This window comes from Silene latifolia, chromosome 9 (assembly GCF_048544455.1).
Source record: "Silene latifolia isolate original U9 population chromosome 9, ASM4854445v1, whole genome shotgun sequence".
NCBI lineage: Eukaryota > Viridiplantae > Streptophyta > Magnoliopsida > Caryophyllales > Caryophyllaceae > Silene > Silene latifolia.
This window is the reverse complement of record NC_133534.1, coordinates 205,709,094-205,727,959: the sequence shown is the minus strand read 5'-3', so window position 1 is coordinate 205,727,959 and position 18,866 is coordinate 205,709,094. Positions and strand designations below refer to the sequence as shown.

The window sequence follows — 18,866 nt, the reverse complement described above, 5'->3', positions numbered from 1 at the left end:
TAACTGCTAGCTTAGTGTATGGCTGAATGCTGAAGGGAGAGAAGTATGCACCATTTTCACGTTACAAACATGCCATACACTCACTAAGTAGAAGTAGGGATGACAATGGGTAGGGTTTGGGTAGGGTTCACTCAGACCCGGATCCGGACCCGAGATTTTCCCTTTGGACCCGTACTCGACCCAGACCTGCAAGGGTCTAAAATTTGAGGACCCATACCCGGACCCTATGGGTAAGGTTCAGGTCTGAGTCTACCCGCGGGTCCGAGTTTCAGCCACTTTAATAGCAGGATTAACAGCTATGGGGTCTATAATATTAAAATAAATTCATAGTACTTTAACATTATGAGTTTATTAATCTCTATTGTACACTAGCAAATCCAATATATATACCAAAGAGATTAAGAAAGACAAAAAAGACCTAAATTAATTTTACCTCCAAATACATGTGAAAGAATCAAACTCGGAACCCTAAAATTAATACCGTACTTGATAGCCGTCTCCATCTGACCGTCGCTGGCTGCCCTTAATGGTGGTTGTCGGTCGCTGCCTATTAGAGAGATGGTTGTCAGTCGCGTATCAGTGATGTGGTGGTGGTTTCCTTGTGTCAGTGGTGGAGTTGTGGTATTGTTAGAAGAGTTTGGTTGGATTTTATCATTTTATGGGATGAGGGAAGAGAAAGAGACTTTAGTTGGTGGTATTGTTAGAAGACTTTGGTTAGGTTTTATCACTTTATGAGATGAGGGAAGAGAAAGAGACTTTAGTTGCTTTGGTTTCTACGGTCTGCCAATATGAATTCAGAGAAGTTATGATTTTTTTTTCTTTTTTTAATAAAGGGTCCAAGGGTCGAATATGAGACCCGGACACGAAATATTTTCTTAAGACCCATACCCAGCCCATACCCATTGGGTCAAAAAATGAGACCCATACCCATTAGGTCAAAAAATGAGACCCATACCCAACCCATTAGGGTCCGACCTCAGGGTCTGGGTTGGGTCCCCGACCCACTGCCATCCCTAAGTACAAGGTGTAATTAGTGCAACAAGGTACTTGAGTTAAGGAAAACAATAAGGTCTCGCATCACATTTAATAAATTGCCTTAACCGGATGGCGAGAAAGGGAAAAAAAAACAGCTATAACAGTACAACTCTTCCTTTACGGCTGTCAAAAAAAAAAAAAGACGGGCGCGTCAATAAACGCAGCGAACAACTCCATCATCACACCCAAAGGGGATGACTAGTCTTGTTGCATAAACATCAAACATACAGGGTAAATATAGAAGCAAAAACACAACCAAAGACGACACCTCAACATCCTGGTAGATACAAGGCGGTTCACCTTGCTAGATCAAGGTGTCTAAAAATCAGCTTAAAAAATTGTCATTACAAAATGAACAAACAAAGTGAATAGAAAATTATGCACAAAAACACTCAAGATACGCAGCCCGTGCTATTCCTGGCCATTGTTGGCATCATATATGCAAGCAGTCAGCAGGTTCAATTCCGATACATGAGTGTTTCAAAATGTACAAATTGGGCATTGGTTCAGGGCAATTACTCCAAACGTAAGATGAGCCTCTTTCCTCCGAATCGCTATTTACAGAGTCAACAGCTCCGACAAGTAGTGAGGATTTGCGTACTCCTCCCTGATTCAAAGCGGCAACCGCCAAAAAAGCTCACATAAATCCATCCCCCTCAAGTGACCACATCCACAAGTATTTAAGCCGATACAATTACAATGTCTCATATCTCCAAAAATCAGTTGACAAGTTATGACAAGTTAGACCTGCCTGATACCTTCTGTTCTTCATCCAAGCTCTGGAACCGAAAAAGTCAAAAGCCATGGTACTTGGCTAAAGAGGCACATGCCCACTTTTCAATACTTGAACTGGTAATATTGTCGACAAGTCCAGCAAATGTTAATATTACAAAATCCCATTCAAAACTCTTTGATAGTAGTCATACTGCCTTGTCCTCCATGCATCTAAGCTGCTGCTTATTAATGACAGGACCAAAGAGACACATTGCTGCAACAAACAGATAGCACATTTATGAAAAGCAACGTTAAACTCCCAAAAATATTTGCGTAAAGCAGTCTTACACTAGTTCATTGTAAAAAGGATCCTCTTCCTAATTACTTTTACATGATTTGCCCTGTTAAACTACTCTGTCTGCAGCTTTGACCATTAATAAACTTCCCAGGTTCCAATTTGAAGTGTGCACTGATAAGCTTCCAACTAGGAATCTTGTTTTTCCTTGCTACATATTATTAGCGATCATTATAATTTGACACCCCATATCTTTCATCAACTCGCAATTTTATCCAAATGTTATTATGTTCCATATTTTTTATGCAAAAAAAAACGGAAAGTTTATTCACGGAAGATGAATACATGACAAGGAGTTGAGAAGTAAAAAAAACCTCTTCCGTGAGACTCAAGTGGAATCTTTTCCTCAGATTCTGTATGGTTCGCTGGCCCCCTTTAAAGCACGGAAATCCAGAATCCTGAATCAGATATCGAGATTTTAGTAATTAGAGCTAGCATCATGATAACTACAAACTGTAAGTTATAAGCGTTTTTAAAAAAAAAAAACGATTCTCCATTGCATTCCAAACCAAAAATAAAAAAGATTCTTCTGTAAAGGCTCTGGATCCGGTTAATAAATTACTCCTATTAATTTTTTCCAAAGTTTGTTGAGAAACATACTTGCAGAAAGACGGAATCTTTCTGATATGCAGTGCACAAGTAGGCTTACTGTTTAGTGTGTTCAATCAAATTGCATAGGAGGCAAAAGGTTAATTTGATACTAACCTGCAGCATATCCACTAGAAGGATAATGCGCTCTGCATGCTTGCGACAGGTAAGGAAACCTTGAATACAGAGAACCTATTACAAAGTTTTTGCATTATGAATAATCCCACATAACCCCATGTCAAGATTGCAAAAGATGAAACCCATAATTGCTCTACTTACTTTAAAATAGTCAAAAAACTCACTGGGAACTCCCTCTGCGTCAGAATCCATGACCTAGAACAAATGCAATTTTTAAGCAATGAAAATATGAAAATTTGAAATTTAGAAACCCAGAAAAAAACATGAGGAATTCAATAAACAGGACAAAAGGTGACTGTAATAACTCAGGAACACGGTAGCTTGAAATATACCTCTAGAAGCTCGCGGGTCAATTTAAATGGTGCACTTTCAAAATTAACCCCCCCAGGAGAGTTTGACAACATGAATCCGAAGTCAATATGTATGATATGACCCTCTTCATCTAACAAAAGGTTGCCATTGTGTCGATCTTTGATCTATGGGATAAAAGAACGAATCATAAGTTCAGAAATCAGTCAGATATCAAAAACAGCACAACTACAAGAGCTTCACATCTGATGAATGAAATGACACCTGCAGAAGGTAGCACACAAGAGAGTAGCCCGCCATGCTTTCCACAAAGTTCCTCTGCCAAAGAATACAAGAAGATAATGGTGAAGTCCGTGACTCATGAAGAGGGTATGCAAATATGCACACAATCTTTGACGTTAAAAGTGCCAACTACGTATACCACAGCATTTTCTCATAACAGTAGTTTCACTCATACTGTCATACATTTTCAATTTGCCTGGAAAAAAAAGGTATTTATGAATTATGTTGTATCATATATTCATATCCATGTCTTGGACTCATGTTTAAGGCTCTCATCCAGCCAGGGAATATACTTTCTTTAGAGAGAAAAAGTAAAATCTCAATGGATTAAGAAACAAGTGACAACCAATTTTATACATGCCCTACTGCAAATTTTTTAGCTATGATATGTCTGCATTTAAGTGAAATTTTGTGAACATGCGAACAACCCATAAACTTGAGCCAAGCCAATCAAATAAGCGCCGATTTTGACATCAGGGAAGATTGGATATTTTCTACCACCAACAGATAAATTCTTAACCAAGTTACCTACGCAAATTAAAACAATTTACAAAAGCAAATAAAGACTGCAATCAAGTGCAGGTTGCTAAAGAATAGATGCCACAAGCAGCCACCCAAAGATAGATTTCTCTTCCTCAGTTGGCCATTTCTATTGTAGAGAACCTCATTGTCGTAAGATACTACAAAGTAAAACTAAGTAAAATAATACTCCGTATAATTGTATTGTAAAAATATAGTAGAACCTTATGTATTAAACTCAAAACACTAATCTATTGCTATTTGTTCACAAGTAATCGCAAAATTGAACAAGATTGTTCTATGATTATCGATTAGATAGCTCAACTTAATAGGATGCTTTTCTATAAACATGAATTGAAGTTACATTTAGAATTGTATAATAAGAAAAAAAAAAAAAACCTATATCTTTATTACAGCCAAATAATGGGATCATAAAGCCTAGGATCGTAAAATCATGTTAAGATTTATATTAAACATTCTAAGACGATCAGAATCGTAAGACCCCTCAAACTTGAAATCCTACATAGAATCGCGATCGGTCATCACTAATTGGATGGTAGGATCGTAAGATTCTATGATCCAAATTGGTATTCTGACAAAAAAAGAAATGGTTGACACAGCAAGGTCAGCAGCACACAGAATCCTCCAAACAATGCAAATCCTTATATTCCAACTAATGAACGTTCGATAAAATTACCAAGAATCATGCATGTACCTGAGCAAGTTTAAAACTCGGAGAGTTTTCCTGATACTTTGCATTGAAAAAATCACGCAAACTCGTAATATTATATCTACTCTTGATTGAGTGAATCGAGGCCTGTAAAAAGTGATAAAAGGTTGGCACCCATGATCTCTCCACTTAATGCATTATAATAGTAAAGCATCAGTATCTCGAGCCAATACAGTTAGTTACCGTGTCTGGAATCGTTTCAATGAGAGCTGTATAAGATGAGGTTACTAAGACCTCATAAGGGCGCAACCATAAAGGTAGTCCAGCTTCTTGGAATATATCTGAAATAATTAAACCCAAGCACAAATAAGAGAAATCCACTTGCTGTAATTAGATTGTAGGGCACACTAATATGAGAAAAACATACTAAAATGACACTAACCCCTCCCCTTCCTCATTTAGCATTCGATGTACAGTTATCTCTAAATATCTCATCTCCAATCGCATGCAAAACATTATTTGGGACCATATAAGCAAGAGTATTAGCCAAAGGGAGACCATTAGTATACACTATAGACTTCTTTCAAAACAAAAGTGCTCACTATACACTATCTTGAATGAATAAATGACTATTACACTGCAGAATTTACAAGTACCAGGGAACAAAGAGGTCAGGACACACACCATAAAAGTGAGATATAAGTTGCACAGCCAAATGCTCCTGCCTGCAATCATCACCACTTTTCACAATGACCTGCATAAAACAAAACAAAAAATGGACTGGAACTTTAAATGCCCGTGTAACATGAATTCAACGTGATTGGTATCTTGAATACCTCATTAAATACAAACACACCCAGACGCACACGCAAAGCAATCACACAGAAACATCAGACAAGCAGACAGCATAGCACATGGTTTACTTTGTCAATTCCAGTGCTAAATCAATAAAATAGCACTCAAGTCCTTCGCTCAAAAAAAAAAAAAAAAAAAAAAAAAAAAAAAAAAAAGAACACCTATATCAGTATATTTCAAAGTTCTACAACCAAACAGAATTCATGGCAAATATCACAAACGGAATGATGAGAATTACAGCCCAGATTTCCTAGTTCCTATGATTGAATAATTTATCAGATAGTAGGTACTATAGAGTACAGGCTTGAAAATGAATCCTTGGATAACAGGCCATCACCATGTATCACCTTTTGCCACTCGATAAAATATATCACCCCTAAAGGAACAAGACGGATTATATAGAGGAAGAGAGATAAGGGCGCCATCTCAGTAAAATTTATGAAGACACTTATATTGAACACTTACAGAGCTCAGATCCCAACCAGGCAATTGTCCATAAACTGAACCTTTACGTATTCTTTCCTTCTTCACTTCCCAAAGTTCACCAGATAATGCATCTGTGGGGTTTGGAGGACCACCGTTTGCAGCCTGCATGATGGCAAAGAATAATTACACCTACTACTTTCTACACCTTCTACAATATCCATTATAGGTCCCACCATAAAAGGGTCTGACGCAGCCACGAATATGAAATCTTGCTCTTAGCTACACCCCTTGCTTCAAACATTTAAATAACACTTAGGGGGAAAAGTGAATGCTTATCAGTAAGAACCTTATGTTGCACGTCAGATGAATCCTGACCAGGCCCCTTAACAGGCAATCCAGGCGGTGCTTCCCCTTTAGCAGCAGCAGCCTATGTAAGAAAAAACAAAAAGTAGCAATAAAATATTTTACTCAGAACCGAATCACGAAATTACAACAGCAAAGTTTACATTCAAAAAATGTGTTACTATAAAGGCAAACATGAGACTATGAGAAAATCAGCAGAAACAAATGATGCAGAACTTAAGAAAAGATAGTGGGTGTAGAAAGTAGAATATAATGTGAGCAATTCAATGAATTGAGATGAGAGATGATAGGTGCAGACATGCGGGAAGAGGTGGTATGGATTAAGAAGCTGTTCTAGGATTTTGTTTATAGGTAATGTAGAACATCGAATAAAAGTCACCAAGGCAGTGACACTCATGTACTAAAAGACAACAAGGAGGAGAAGCCCATATACAAAAGAGAGCAAGAAGATTAAACTCTCAAGCTATCATGGGTAATCTTATGTGTGTAAAGACGATTAAGATGTGGTTGAAGAATTGAGCCAAATAACCAAAAAGAGGAAGGCAACTGACCCCTCCAAACTCCAAATATCTCATAGTTCCGAACTTTGCCATTAGGTAGTTGAAAATTCAAAATTCTTTACCAAATAAATTAACTCCATATTCCAGCGAAACGTAAAACATCTATTCGCTGAAATGTTTTCCCATCAATTACATCATAGGCATTATGTCATCAGTATTGAATTAAATCTAACATTCACGGAAAGCAAAGGTAAAAGGAACCCCAAAAAAACCGAAAAATTCTTCTTGCGCTTCGGGGATAAATCTAGTGCAGACTTGTTGTCGGAAGTAAATGGCAATAACAATTTCAACAAACACAAAGGTCATATTTTATTATGTTATAAAGCATAAAAGTTACAGCTAAAATAAACAAAAGGATCACAACTTCGCAAGTCCTCTAACAGATTCAGTAATACAGAAATAATCTAAAAAACGGGAACTCACTCCAGAGTCCAGGTGTATATGTCATGCACTCATGCATCGATTAGACAGTTGAAGTAGACAAATACTACAGCTTGGGTCAGGTAAGAAACAAACATCTATCTAGTACTGAGATAATCAAAACCAGCAATAGCATACCTTCACTTCTTCCATAGCTACCATGCTTGGGACACGGCGATGCTCTTTTTTACGCGGTGGCACTTGATCCTCTATGTCTTCTAATCTGAGCCTGGAATCAGCTGTAAGTACAACTCTCACGTATTCCAGATCATATTGATGCCCTACTCTTAATACATCACTTTGTCCGTGGAAGGAATGATCACAGCAGTGTTCCTCCACTGAGAGGTTGACATTTACAAATTTCACTTTCGCCTCCTTAAACTGGCCCATGGCTCGGTCAATCGCTTGAGACGTTGATCTAGACATTCCATCATCAATACGGTAAGCCTCTTGGGCAGTACCCAATGGATAGGCCCAGGGAGGTGGCTTCGGCAATAATGCGTCTCCATTTGCCAAAGGAATTCCTGCTTTGGATAATTTTTGGGCATTGGATGTATCCTTGATATAACTGGGAGAAAATCCAATTAATCCTCATTAACTTCTGAAACATAGAAACATTCATAGCCAACTCCCCGGATACTAACTTTTGCCAACTTCCCCTACTAAAAATAAAGAAAAACTAACACACATGCTGCAGAACAAATACCTTGGAGTCTCACACTTCAAGACCTCCACACAAATAAGATAAGGTGCTTTCTCTCGCGAATTCAAAAGGACTGCTTCATCTTCTGGTATGTTCAGCACACGATAAACCCCTTTTCCTATAGGAAAGCACACACCTGACAATAAAATGATTCACAGACACATCAGTCAACGTAACACATCTCTCCACTCAAAAAATCAAATAACCAGTGTCTACAACACTTCCAAGTATTGCAGGTGAGGGGTCAGGCAAGGAGCAAATTCCTTTATAAAGACAATAAAATGGACATTGATGCTTGGAATAAATGCAAGTATACAAGACTTTGACATGATTTTGGAAAACAAATAAATAGCTTTGTCTTAACAACAGTCTATAGTTGTACCTCCACTAGCTTGTGCTTCAGCCACATGGGCATTGATCTCTGCAAGGGACTAAAAAGAGAAATCACTTATAAATAACGCGAATACAAAAAAAAAGGAACAATTCAGAAAGTACATCTGAATAAAGAATAACATGATGAATCACCTCTCGCAATGCACTTTTACGATCTTCCATTGGAAAAACATCCACTAAACCATAGGAAGTTTCACAAAGTGCGTGTACAAAGTCGAGCGACTCGTGATAAGCTCCTTTACGAAACTGGGATGCAGCACTATTCGGAAGTGGAGGCTTGGAAATAGTTTTTTCATTCCAATTCCCCGGTGAACCTGCAGTACCAGAATGTTTCTGCAACATTCACAACGTGAGATAAATGAGAAAGTGAGAGCATAATACTGAAGAACAAATTACTTCTACCTCTACATTGAAATATAGCTCCTTCTGACCAAGTATTTTTTTTTTTTTAGAACAATGATACATTATTCTTCCAGCCTCCAAAACCCAGAAAGACCCGATTAGGACACAGAATTAACAATTTTTCCTAAACAAACATTAACTTAATCAGTCACTAAAGGATAACACAATTGTTGACGCATGTTAAACACATAACAGAAAAATATCGATCTTATGTTCATTGAACCTACAGATTCCTCTATGTTTCACCTGAAGAAAACACACAAAAACATTAACTAACCTCTTTCTGTTTCTTCTGGCCAAAAAGCTCTGAATCCTCCAAAGATCTATCCCGATCACGGAAAAGCTTACGAAAGAAGTTCTCTGTCCCTGGACTGCTTTCCAAACCATTTGCATCTGGAGACGTGATCTTCACTTCTTCTGGATGAACACGAAATAACCTTCGGAATAGTGGAAACTCTGAAGAATCGTCATCATCGCCATTGGCAAAAACCTTGTCTTCATCGTTTAGGCCATCGTGAACATGCTTTCTGTCATCAAACTTCTCCTTAAAAAATTTGCGGAAAAACCCCTCTTTCTCATCTTCTTCATCATCATTCCTCTCAATCCCATCCTTCTTATCATCAAACTTCTCCTTAAAAAACTTCCGGAAAAAACCTTCTTTGTCGTCATCCTTACCTAACCTGGAGATATTTTTCTCTTCGTCCTCATGTCTCTCATTTCCATCCTTTCTGTCCTCAAACTTGTCCTTAAAAAGTTTCTTAAAAAAGCCTTCCTTCTCTTCATCATCCACTGATTTCCTACTCGCATCCTTATCTTCTTCATCATTTCTTTCGCTGCCATCTTTCTTGTCATCAAATACCTCCTTGATAATTTTTCTGAAGAAGTTTTCTTTCTCATCATCGTCTATGGATCGAGAAATCGACCTCTCTTCAGAATCACTCTTACTATCGCGAAACAGTCGCTTAAAGAACCCCTCTGAGCTGGCGGTCAACTCATCATCATCATCCTTGCCATCTTTCAGCAACCTCCGGAAAAAACCATCCTTCTCGGAGTCATCATCATCCTTCTCAGCGGACTTCCGGAACATTAAAGCATCCTTAACCTTTTGGCCAGGCATAAACTTCTTAAAAAGCCTATTATTCTCATCAGGCGACATCTTCCCACTAGCATCTCCCATATTCGACCCCGACAAAGGAGAAAAAGAGAACGACCTTTGTGTCGGTGGGGAGGACCCCAAGGACAAGAACCGTTGCTTAGACGAAAGCAACCTGTTAATCATTTGATTCTTAGCCCCCGAACCAACCCCCTCACTCTGAGGCGGCTTAATCAAAGGCGGCCACTCTCCTATCAAAGTAGCCGCTATCTGACACTTCTCTTGTATCCTACTAATCCCTTCATTATCATCGGAATCCTCAATCTCGGCCATCAAAAACCAATGCACCTTCAACGCAATCTTAAGCGACTTACTACACACATCAATCACAAACTTATCCAAGGACGGACTAGGCTTATGCACCATCATATAACAAATTTGAAACAAGTAACCCTCAATTCCAGTCAAGGGCAGCGTATACATTCGATTACACAAGTAATCCCGAACACCGGGATGATCATGCTTGTACAAGTAGCTAACAGCAATCCATTCACAAAAGAAAGCTGAATCGAAAAAGCGAATGAGCCAACCATTCTCACCTACACTTTCACTACTAGTAATAGGGTTAGTCCTAGTAATCTCCCTAGGAAACTCATCCGCCTCTCCTATAGTTATCCCTAATAATCGAACCATATCGACTACAGTACACTACACCCTCCTTCCTTGCCGGTCAAATTCCCAAAATCACAATCATCATTTTCCAAACCCTAACCCTAAAAATCGATCATATGATCACGCCAGATCAAACCTAAACCCCGGCGGACATTAATTTCCGCCAGGGGAATCGCTAATCCTGATTAATCCGCAACTAATTACGTTACACTAGTTGATTACTGATTAAAATAAGCTGTGATCATATCAAATCGAGGAAAGTTAATAGAGATCGGAGCTTACGGAGGAAAGAAACGGTCGTCGGAGAGTTCGCCGGACACGTAAGATTCCGGCGAGAAGTCAGACAGTCGCCGGCGAGGGAGAAGAGAGAGAAAAGAGAATTTAGGAAAAGTCAAAAATAATAAATTTAGCGGAAAATAAAAAAGGGGGAGTGGAAAATTATTTGAAAAGAAAAGGGGGGGTTGGTGCTAATGTGCGCCTGCAAGTAAGCAAGTGTGGGAGACGTGATTGACGGCCAACAAATTTAATTTAATTTGATTTGATTAAAACTTGATTGAATTTGATTTAAGGATTAATTAGTGGATGGATCTCGAGGAAATGTGGCATGGAAGTGTCAAGGATGAAGATGATGCATCATGCATCTGTGTTTTTTTAACGGAAATTCCCACTTTAATTTCCTTGCCTAACTTTTTAGTCAAATTTATGCTTCTTTAGGTTGAATAATCTCATATTAATTTATTTTTTTAGGTAAATTGATAACTTATACACGTAATATCTAAAATTTTATTTTCTTGCAAACTTAATACCTAAAATTAACTCATCTTCCTTTTTTTCCAACAAATTAACCTCATCAACTAGAGTGGGCATTTCGAGCCGGGCCAAGGCGGGCGACACGAATCCGTCACGTGCACGACACGGGACAGTGAAGAAAACGAGATGACCCGGGTCCGGCACGACCGGGTAAGGGCGGGGCGGGACGCGACTCTAAAATTCAAAAAAAAAAAACTCGTGCCTAGGTGTCACGGTCCGAACATTGAGTCAGTACGTGGAGCGCACTCTTGTCTAATCTCACGACAAGAATGCAAGCGAGAGCGTCAAGCACTAGTGAGGGATCGCCCACTAGTACATTCGTAATCGGTCTCGATTTGCGTGTGTCTGGATCCTATTCTCGATCATCATCGGTCGAAACACGCATGCTTGTTAGTAAGAATGAAGGCAACAATTTGTAAGAATACAAGCAACGAGTTTATAAGAAAGCTTTTGGGTAGGAAGCAGATTGATTGACTAGTACTCCCCAAAAAGGAAATTTGATATTACAAATCTGGAAGCAAGAAACATTAAAGTGCATAATAGCGATACGTTTTCAGGGATTATGCGGCTGAATATAAAGCAGTCTTGGAGTACTAATAGAAACCAAAAACAGAAACGAAAATACATAAGTGCATAAATAAAATCTAAGGGTTCGAAGTGAACGGACCGCGCGCGCAATTTCAGGGATTATGCGGCTGAATTGTGCGGCTCCTTACACTCTCCACAACCTAATTTGTTGCCATCCTCGGCAACGCTTGAAATCTGCATGGCTAGCTCAGTCGGCTGATGTGGCTGGAAGTTGATTTGAACGGATGTTGGCATGCTTGCTTTTGTTGCGAGTGGGATCTTCTGGATCTGGATGGTAGGGTTTCAAGCAGCTCACATGAGAGATAGGGTGACACTCCATCCAGGCAAGGCGGTCGAGCTTGTATGCTACTTCCCCGATCCGCTTGATCACTTGGATAGGGCCTTTGTACTTTCGCACCAGTCGCTTGTCTCGTCCTAGGAGGAATCTCATCGGCTCTTTGTTCAGCTTCACCATGACCATGTCACCTACCTTAAACTCTCTTCGTCTTCGGTTCTCATCTGCCCACTTCTTTATGCGGCGAGACGCTTTATCCAAGTAAGCTCGCGCAATCTCGGCATTCACGTTCCATTCTTTGGCAAACACGTGAGCTTTCTTTGTCCGGCCCCCATAGGTATCTGCAACAGTTGGAGGAAATAACGGTTGTTGACCTATATCAAGCTCAAACGGGCACTTATTGGACGAGGAGCTCGTTTGAACATTAAAACAGAATTAGACAACATCAAGGAGTCTCGGCCACTCCATTTGAGTTTCCCCCACAAAATGTTTGAGGTACTCTTCCAACATGTTATTGAATCGTTCAGTCTGACCATCCGTTTGGGGATGGTAACTTGAGGACATCGGGAGGTTTAAACCCATGAGCTTGAACAACTTTCCCCAAAATAGTCCCGTGAAGCGAGAGTCTCGGTCGCTGACTATACTTTGAGGTAGCCCCCAATATTTCACAACATGTCTGAAGAACATCGTAGTTGTTTCTTCAACGCTACACGCCTTAGAAAGGGGAATGAAGTCACATATTTTGAGAATTGATCCACAGTGACAAGTATCACACTTAGCGCCCCTACCTTCGGTAACCCAGATATGAAGTCCATCGAGATACTCTCTCATGGCCGTGTTGGCACTGGCAACGGATTTAGCAGTCCCTCAGCTTCTGTTTCTCTTCATTATCTTGCTGGAAAATGAGACAGGTCATTGTATACTCTATAACATCATCCTTAATTTGTGGCCAAGAGAGCGAGGCTTTGAACCGGGCATCTTGATTCAGTGCAAAAAGAGGAATTTAATTGATTTATTGATTCCTTTTCTACATGCGGAAGAAGAAAATTTACATTTAGCGGACAATAAAAAAAAGGTTCTTTACCACTTTTGACCTTTCACGATAGATTCACCGGTTCCACCGAAAACTCTCATTTGTTGAAGTTGTTCCATTCTTAAATCTTAAACCGAAAAAGAAAGACAAGTAAAGTCCTATTATTATTTTGCATCTATAAATATCCAAATTTTGATACCTAATACCCCATAAATAGTTCCACCGTGGTGGTGGACAATAATCATATTTTCGCGTCAAATTGAATCTTTCTTTTTTGTCTTTATACAATCGATTGGAATTTCATCTAAAAATTGTACTTCCGATTGGCTAGGTAACACGGACTCTTGTATCCACAATAACAACTTGTATATTTTGTATACATATAGTACACGCTCAAGGGCATAAAGTTTAGATTGGAAGATTTGGAGGGTAAACACTCTTGAAAGGAGAATCTTCGGAAGAGTAGGAGATTTAAAAAGATCCTTTGTCCCTTCGGATATCAAATGAGGTCCATCTTTCAAAAACTGAAGGGGAGTCTTTTGGAGGGATCAACTTTTCCTCCTCAAGCCTAATCAAAATCTCTTCTCGAATAGGCAAGACCACCGTGGAGGTGGAAATGAGCAAACACCCACAATAGGTCCCATTCCCCTCATCCTTTCCTTTTCTCCCTTTCCCTTCCCTCCTTCCCCCTCCCCTCCCTTTCCCTCCACTTTTGTTATCCAAACACACCCTAAATGTGTCGGATACCTATAAACGAGGAATGAGACATTGAAAGACGGAAATAAATTGATTAGAAGACGGGTTTGAGGGGAAATGAGAATAAGTTAGAGTCAAAGTCAAATTTTACCGTCAATAATTTATATTTAATATCAAATACATTTACAAAAATAAAATGGTACGTTAATTATAACTATTAATTTAAATAACGTCTCACGTGTCCTAAATTTCAAGGGATGCCTTTTCACTTGTCCGTGTCCGTGTCCGTTTTGGTTCTGCCTAGCTGGTCGGTAAACGAATTCCACATCGAACTCCGCTAACAATTCCTGCCATCTAGCTTGTCGAATGTTGAGCTTGGGTTGAGTCAAGAAGTGGGATGCTGCGGTGTTGTCAGTCTTGACGACGAACTTCGATCTCAAGAGATAGTGTCTCTATCCCCGCAAGCAATGAACAATAGCTAGGAGTTCCTTCTCTTGGACATCTGTAGATAGTCGATATCTGCGGAATCCCCAACAAACACCCGATGATTATCAGACTACAACATGTTTTGGAAATCGCTACATTTGATCGACAGTTTGTATAACTGTGTGTCGTAAAGCTTAAAAAACATTTTGTAAAATGAAAAACATGTTAAAAATTTATAAAATACCTGGAGTGTTTTATGGATGACGACGGGGTCACAATGACACTAATTAGAGTCAAAACCGACATCGGACCAAAAACCGACTCAAAATTCAAATCCCGACTCAACATGAGTCAAACCCGAGTCAAACACAACAAACCCACCCCAAATAACACTCACATCTTATTGTAAACGGTGCAAACACAATAACCGCTAAACATATCCAACAAAACCTAAGATAGAACAAACCACAAATTCCATATTTGCGAAAGGGACAAGAAAGCCCCTTGTGTCACCCACATACTCGCGCCTCAATGGGTGGCTTGTATGGCCATGTCGCCCAAAATGCACAACACCACACATTCCTCTATAAATACCCTTCAAGCACCATCATTTACACTGTCGCGAGAGTCCGCCCTTTCTTTCTCCCTAGAAATTCTAGACCTCGACTTCTAAAGTAAAAAACCGACACGTGTTTTCGACCTACCGATTGAAAACACGAACCATACACATTGTTTGGTACCATCATCGTGCATTAAAACACTTGACTTACCACTTTGACCAACTACACTCACACTAAAGCAAAGCAACACTCCATATTTACAAAACGGTTTTTCAAATTGAGCTTTCGGACTCACAAGTTTTACCCTTTGTCGATTTCTCGCCAAGCAACCGAGCATGTAAGTATGAGTGTGTAATTAATCCTCTTATTTCATGTTCCCTTTACCGTTTTCATGATTTTAACATCATAAAACATGCATAACACGATTCAAAACTCGGAAAAATCAAGCCAAACCGAGTTTTGGCCTGAGACAGAGGCATGTTGCCTCGCTTGGGAGCTAGCGCCTCATATGGCTTCTCAGGTCATAACTCAAAATGTTTGAGTTCATCATTCCTCATGTTTTATTTCATTTTCCTTTCTTTTATTCAAACGGTTTTTACCATTTCAAATCTTTTTTATGATAAACGTTTTTTACCATTACCAAAATTATCCTTGGTTATTTATACCATGACGGTTTTATCCCTTATAACGATGACATTGTTGGTTAATAACAAACCTATGAAGATTTGAAGATTTTTATCTCCTATTTCTTTCATTTTTCTCATTTATTCATATTTGCAAGCATTTTAGTCATATTTATAATCATCCTTGGTTCACATATACCATGTTGGTTTAATCCCGAGTACGATGATAAATATCGACTAATTACAAAGCAATGAACTTAATATAATTAGTTAATATCAAACACTTTTCATTTTATTTTTGTTTCCCCTTTGTCTTGACCATATTACATGTCACCCTTGACTAGCACATATGCCATGTCGATTTAATTCGAGGACGATGACGAAACGGTCAAGCATACACATTTTACACTTTTTATTTACAAAATTATTCATGTCAAGCTTTCAAACCTAAACCCGACACGGAATACTACCGACATAATGGTAAATATCCCGCATCGTGCAAACCATATTAAAACATCCACATAAAAGCGGTCTTAACGACATTTTTAAAAAAGCGGTTTTAATGAACCTTTTAAAACGGTTTTAACGAACTGTTTGCAAACTCAGAAGGCTCACTTAGGCTACCGTCTCACACGCGCCCCAATGCCTTTTTATTCTTCATATTTTGTAAAACCAGGGGAAGCCCCTTTACATCTCTCATAGGCTCGCGCCTTAAATTTGCCTGACACTGCTTCTGTTTCATTTCCAGCACTTGTCTAGGACGATATTGATTTCGGTTAAGCCGAATACATGACGGATCAGATTGACGAGTTCATTTCACATTTTAAACACTCTTTTTCAAACAAATGGATAGTGTTAAGCACCGTAAACCTAACTTGGTAAATGGATGTTTAATTTCCATCTTTATATGCAAATCAACGCTTAAATCCAACTCGACATCAATTACTTGATATTTGGATAAACAACCGACATAGAAAATCTCACATGTTAGGTTTAAACTTGTGGATACGTATTCATGCATTAAACCCGTTTTATCAACTTTTGCACTTAAACAACCAAGATCGATTAGTAGAGGCCGCTACCGCGGGCGGGATTAAGTGTTCGATTGAAAAGCTTCCCAATACGTACCATCACCTCTTACTCAGAACCTTTGGATAGTGGATGGCCTTATTCAGGATGTACGAGAGTCATTCTGGCGATATGATGCTAAAAGAGGGACGAGTCATTATCCTTAGTACCTATGTCAAGCACTGCTTTGTGCTTCGTTTGACCGAGGTATAAAGTAGATTCGAACGGTTTCCAGGCATCCCATAATTGCTTGATGGCGACTCCCAACTAGGGGTGCAAACGAGTCGAGTCGAGCGCGAGCCTATGGGTGCTCGGCTCGAGCTCGACAAGTGTGAAGGTGTGCTCGGCTCAAGCTCGAGCTCGAGCTTGTCGAGCTTCAAATGGGTAGGCTCGAGCTTGAGCTCGACATGATCAAATTGACTCGAGCTCGGCTCGTGGGCTCATTTTGAGCTCGGCTCGTGAGCTCGGCTCATGAGGTTCTCGGATTATAGCTCGTGACAGCCAGGAATTCATTTAAATTTTTAACGTATTATAATTTTAACAACCAACAAGTCTCATGCTATAATATGATAAATTAATAGTTTGAGTACACATTTCCGTAATGTCTTGCTACGTTATTTTGACCAAAAACAATAATTCACCACAAAGTCTACTAAAAACGTAAATAAAAATTATATAATCCATAACAAAACCATTTATCGCCTCTTCAATCTTCTCATATCCCGTCCCGTCTTCATCTTCTACGATAAATACATTATGACCTCATATGTCTCAGCGCATCTCCTAAAAAATATACATTACACAAATAAGTTTATAACAAAAATAAACAAGTCGAGTCCGGCAAATAATTTTGGTACTATAAAAAGTGTAAATAATGTACAGCCATGTCCTCCACTTAAATACTTAATCTATGGAAGTGGGAGACGAATTTCCTTAGGTTGATCCTCGCTTTTGTTCTGGAAAAAAAACATTCAAAAATCAAACAATAGCTAAAATAAAGTAAATGAACCAAATAAAATACAGATTGTTTTCAGACTTATCACCTTATTCTTTCGTTTTAATCCATATAATGATCGACACCAATCTTCGGTGCATAACAACATTTGTACTGCATCTGAACTCAATGAAGCACGATAAGGATCAATAACTCGACTACCAGCACTAAACGTCGTCTCAGACGCAACAGTGGTAATGGGAACAGCTAAGATATCAACTGCCAGCCGATATAATATACGAAACTTCATGCATTTATCTTTCCACCGCTCCAAGGCATCAAAACACTCATCCTCATGAGGAACATAACACCCCTCGTCAAGATAATCATCAACTTCAGATTTCCTCGACTCAATTGTATCCTCACTTCTCACTGCTCGTAAAAGTTCAGAGAATCCTCAAGTGTTTCTCCTTATACTGATAGAAGAGCTACCTTCAGTTTCATCACTCTTCCCCGTAGGAGAATACATGGTAATATATTCTTTATATAGCTCATACAAGATCTCTCTTACCTTATTGACATTATCTCGAGCTACATTAAAAGGGAACATCTTTGGAAAAGTAATCTCCACAACCTTCATTTTCAATCGAGGATCCAACACAGCTCCAATTGCCATACGCAAATTACATTGACCCCAATACTTATCAAACCTTTCTTTCATATTTTTAACTAATTTCTTAATGAATTCATCAGAAGTGTCGGACTGTGTATCCAACAACACTTTGATTCTATAAATTTCAGCCAAAAACAAATTAGAAGTAGGGTATTCAGATCCTGATATAATGTTGGTCGTATCATTAAACACTTCCAGTATCTCGATCAATTTTTCAATTTTCACTCAATCTTCAGGACTAGGACAATAAGTATAATTATGATCTTCTTGAGCTAGCCTTGCAAACACCTTTTTGAACTTTATTGCACAAGCTAACATTTCATACGTAGATTTCCAACGAGTCTTGCATTCAAGAACCAGTCTTCTTTCTTTAAGGTTGAATTGTTGTACAAGTTCAGTAAAATTTTTGAGTCGTAGATCACTTTGATTAATATAATCAATACTCTCATGAACATTAGTGATAATAGTTTTCACTTCTTTAAGACCATGTTGTACCATAATGTTCAGAATATGTGCACAACAACGAACATGGAACAACTTACCATCACAAACCAACCTTTTAGTGAGAGAGAAAGTGTCCTTGAGAACTTGAATGCAAGTGTCATTAGCTGAAGCATTATCAACTGAAATACTAAAAATCTACAAAAAAAAATTGATAAGCTATTTAAGGTGTTCAAGTTATGT

At 38.8% G+C, this 18,866-nt stretch overlaps 2 protein-coding genes across 2 annotated transcripts; both read right to left on the bottom strand.

Annotated features, from left to right (window-relative positions):
* Positions 1–1,192: 1,192 nt before the first annotated feature.
* LOC141600395 (phosphatidylinositol 4-kinase beta 2-like) lies at positions 1,193–11,199 on the bottom strand. Its single transcript, XM_074420631.1, has 16 exons — positions 9,010–11,199; positions 8,463–8,663; positions 8,320–8,368; positions 7,941–8,073; positions 7,373–7,802; positions 6,238–6,318; positions 5,931–6,053; positions 5,295–5,364; positions 4,854–4,951; positions 4,656–4,757; positions 3,404–3,457; positions 3,163–3,306; positions 2,972–3,025; positions 2,810–2,884; positions 2,419–2,502; positions 1,193–2,023 (listed from the first exon to the last, which is right to left on the bottom strand). Exons 1-16 carry the CDS (start codon positions 10,516–10,518, stop codon positions 1,922–1,924), a joined length of 3,309 nt encoding a protein of 1,102 aa, XP_074276732.1. The 5' UTR covers positions 10,519–11,199; the 3' UTR covers positions 1,193–1,921.
* A 6,284-nt stretch (positions 11,200–17,483) lies between these two features.
* Positions 17,484–18,680, bottom strand: LOC141602146 (zinc finger BED domain-containing protein DAYSLEEPER-like). Its single transcript, XM_074422456.1, has 4 exons — positions 18,499–18,680; positions 18,002–18,297; positions 17,619–17,941; positions 17,484–17,531 (listed from the first exon to the last, which is right to left on the bottom strand). The coding sequence occupies exons 1-4, from the start codon at positions 18,678–18,680 to the stop codon at positions 17,484–17,486; spliced, it is 849 nt and encodes a 282-aa protein (XP_074278557.1).
* Positions 18,681–18,866: the final 186 nt, after the last annotated feature.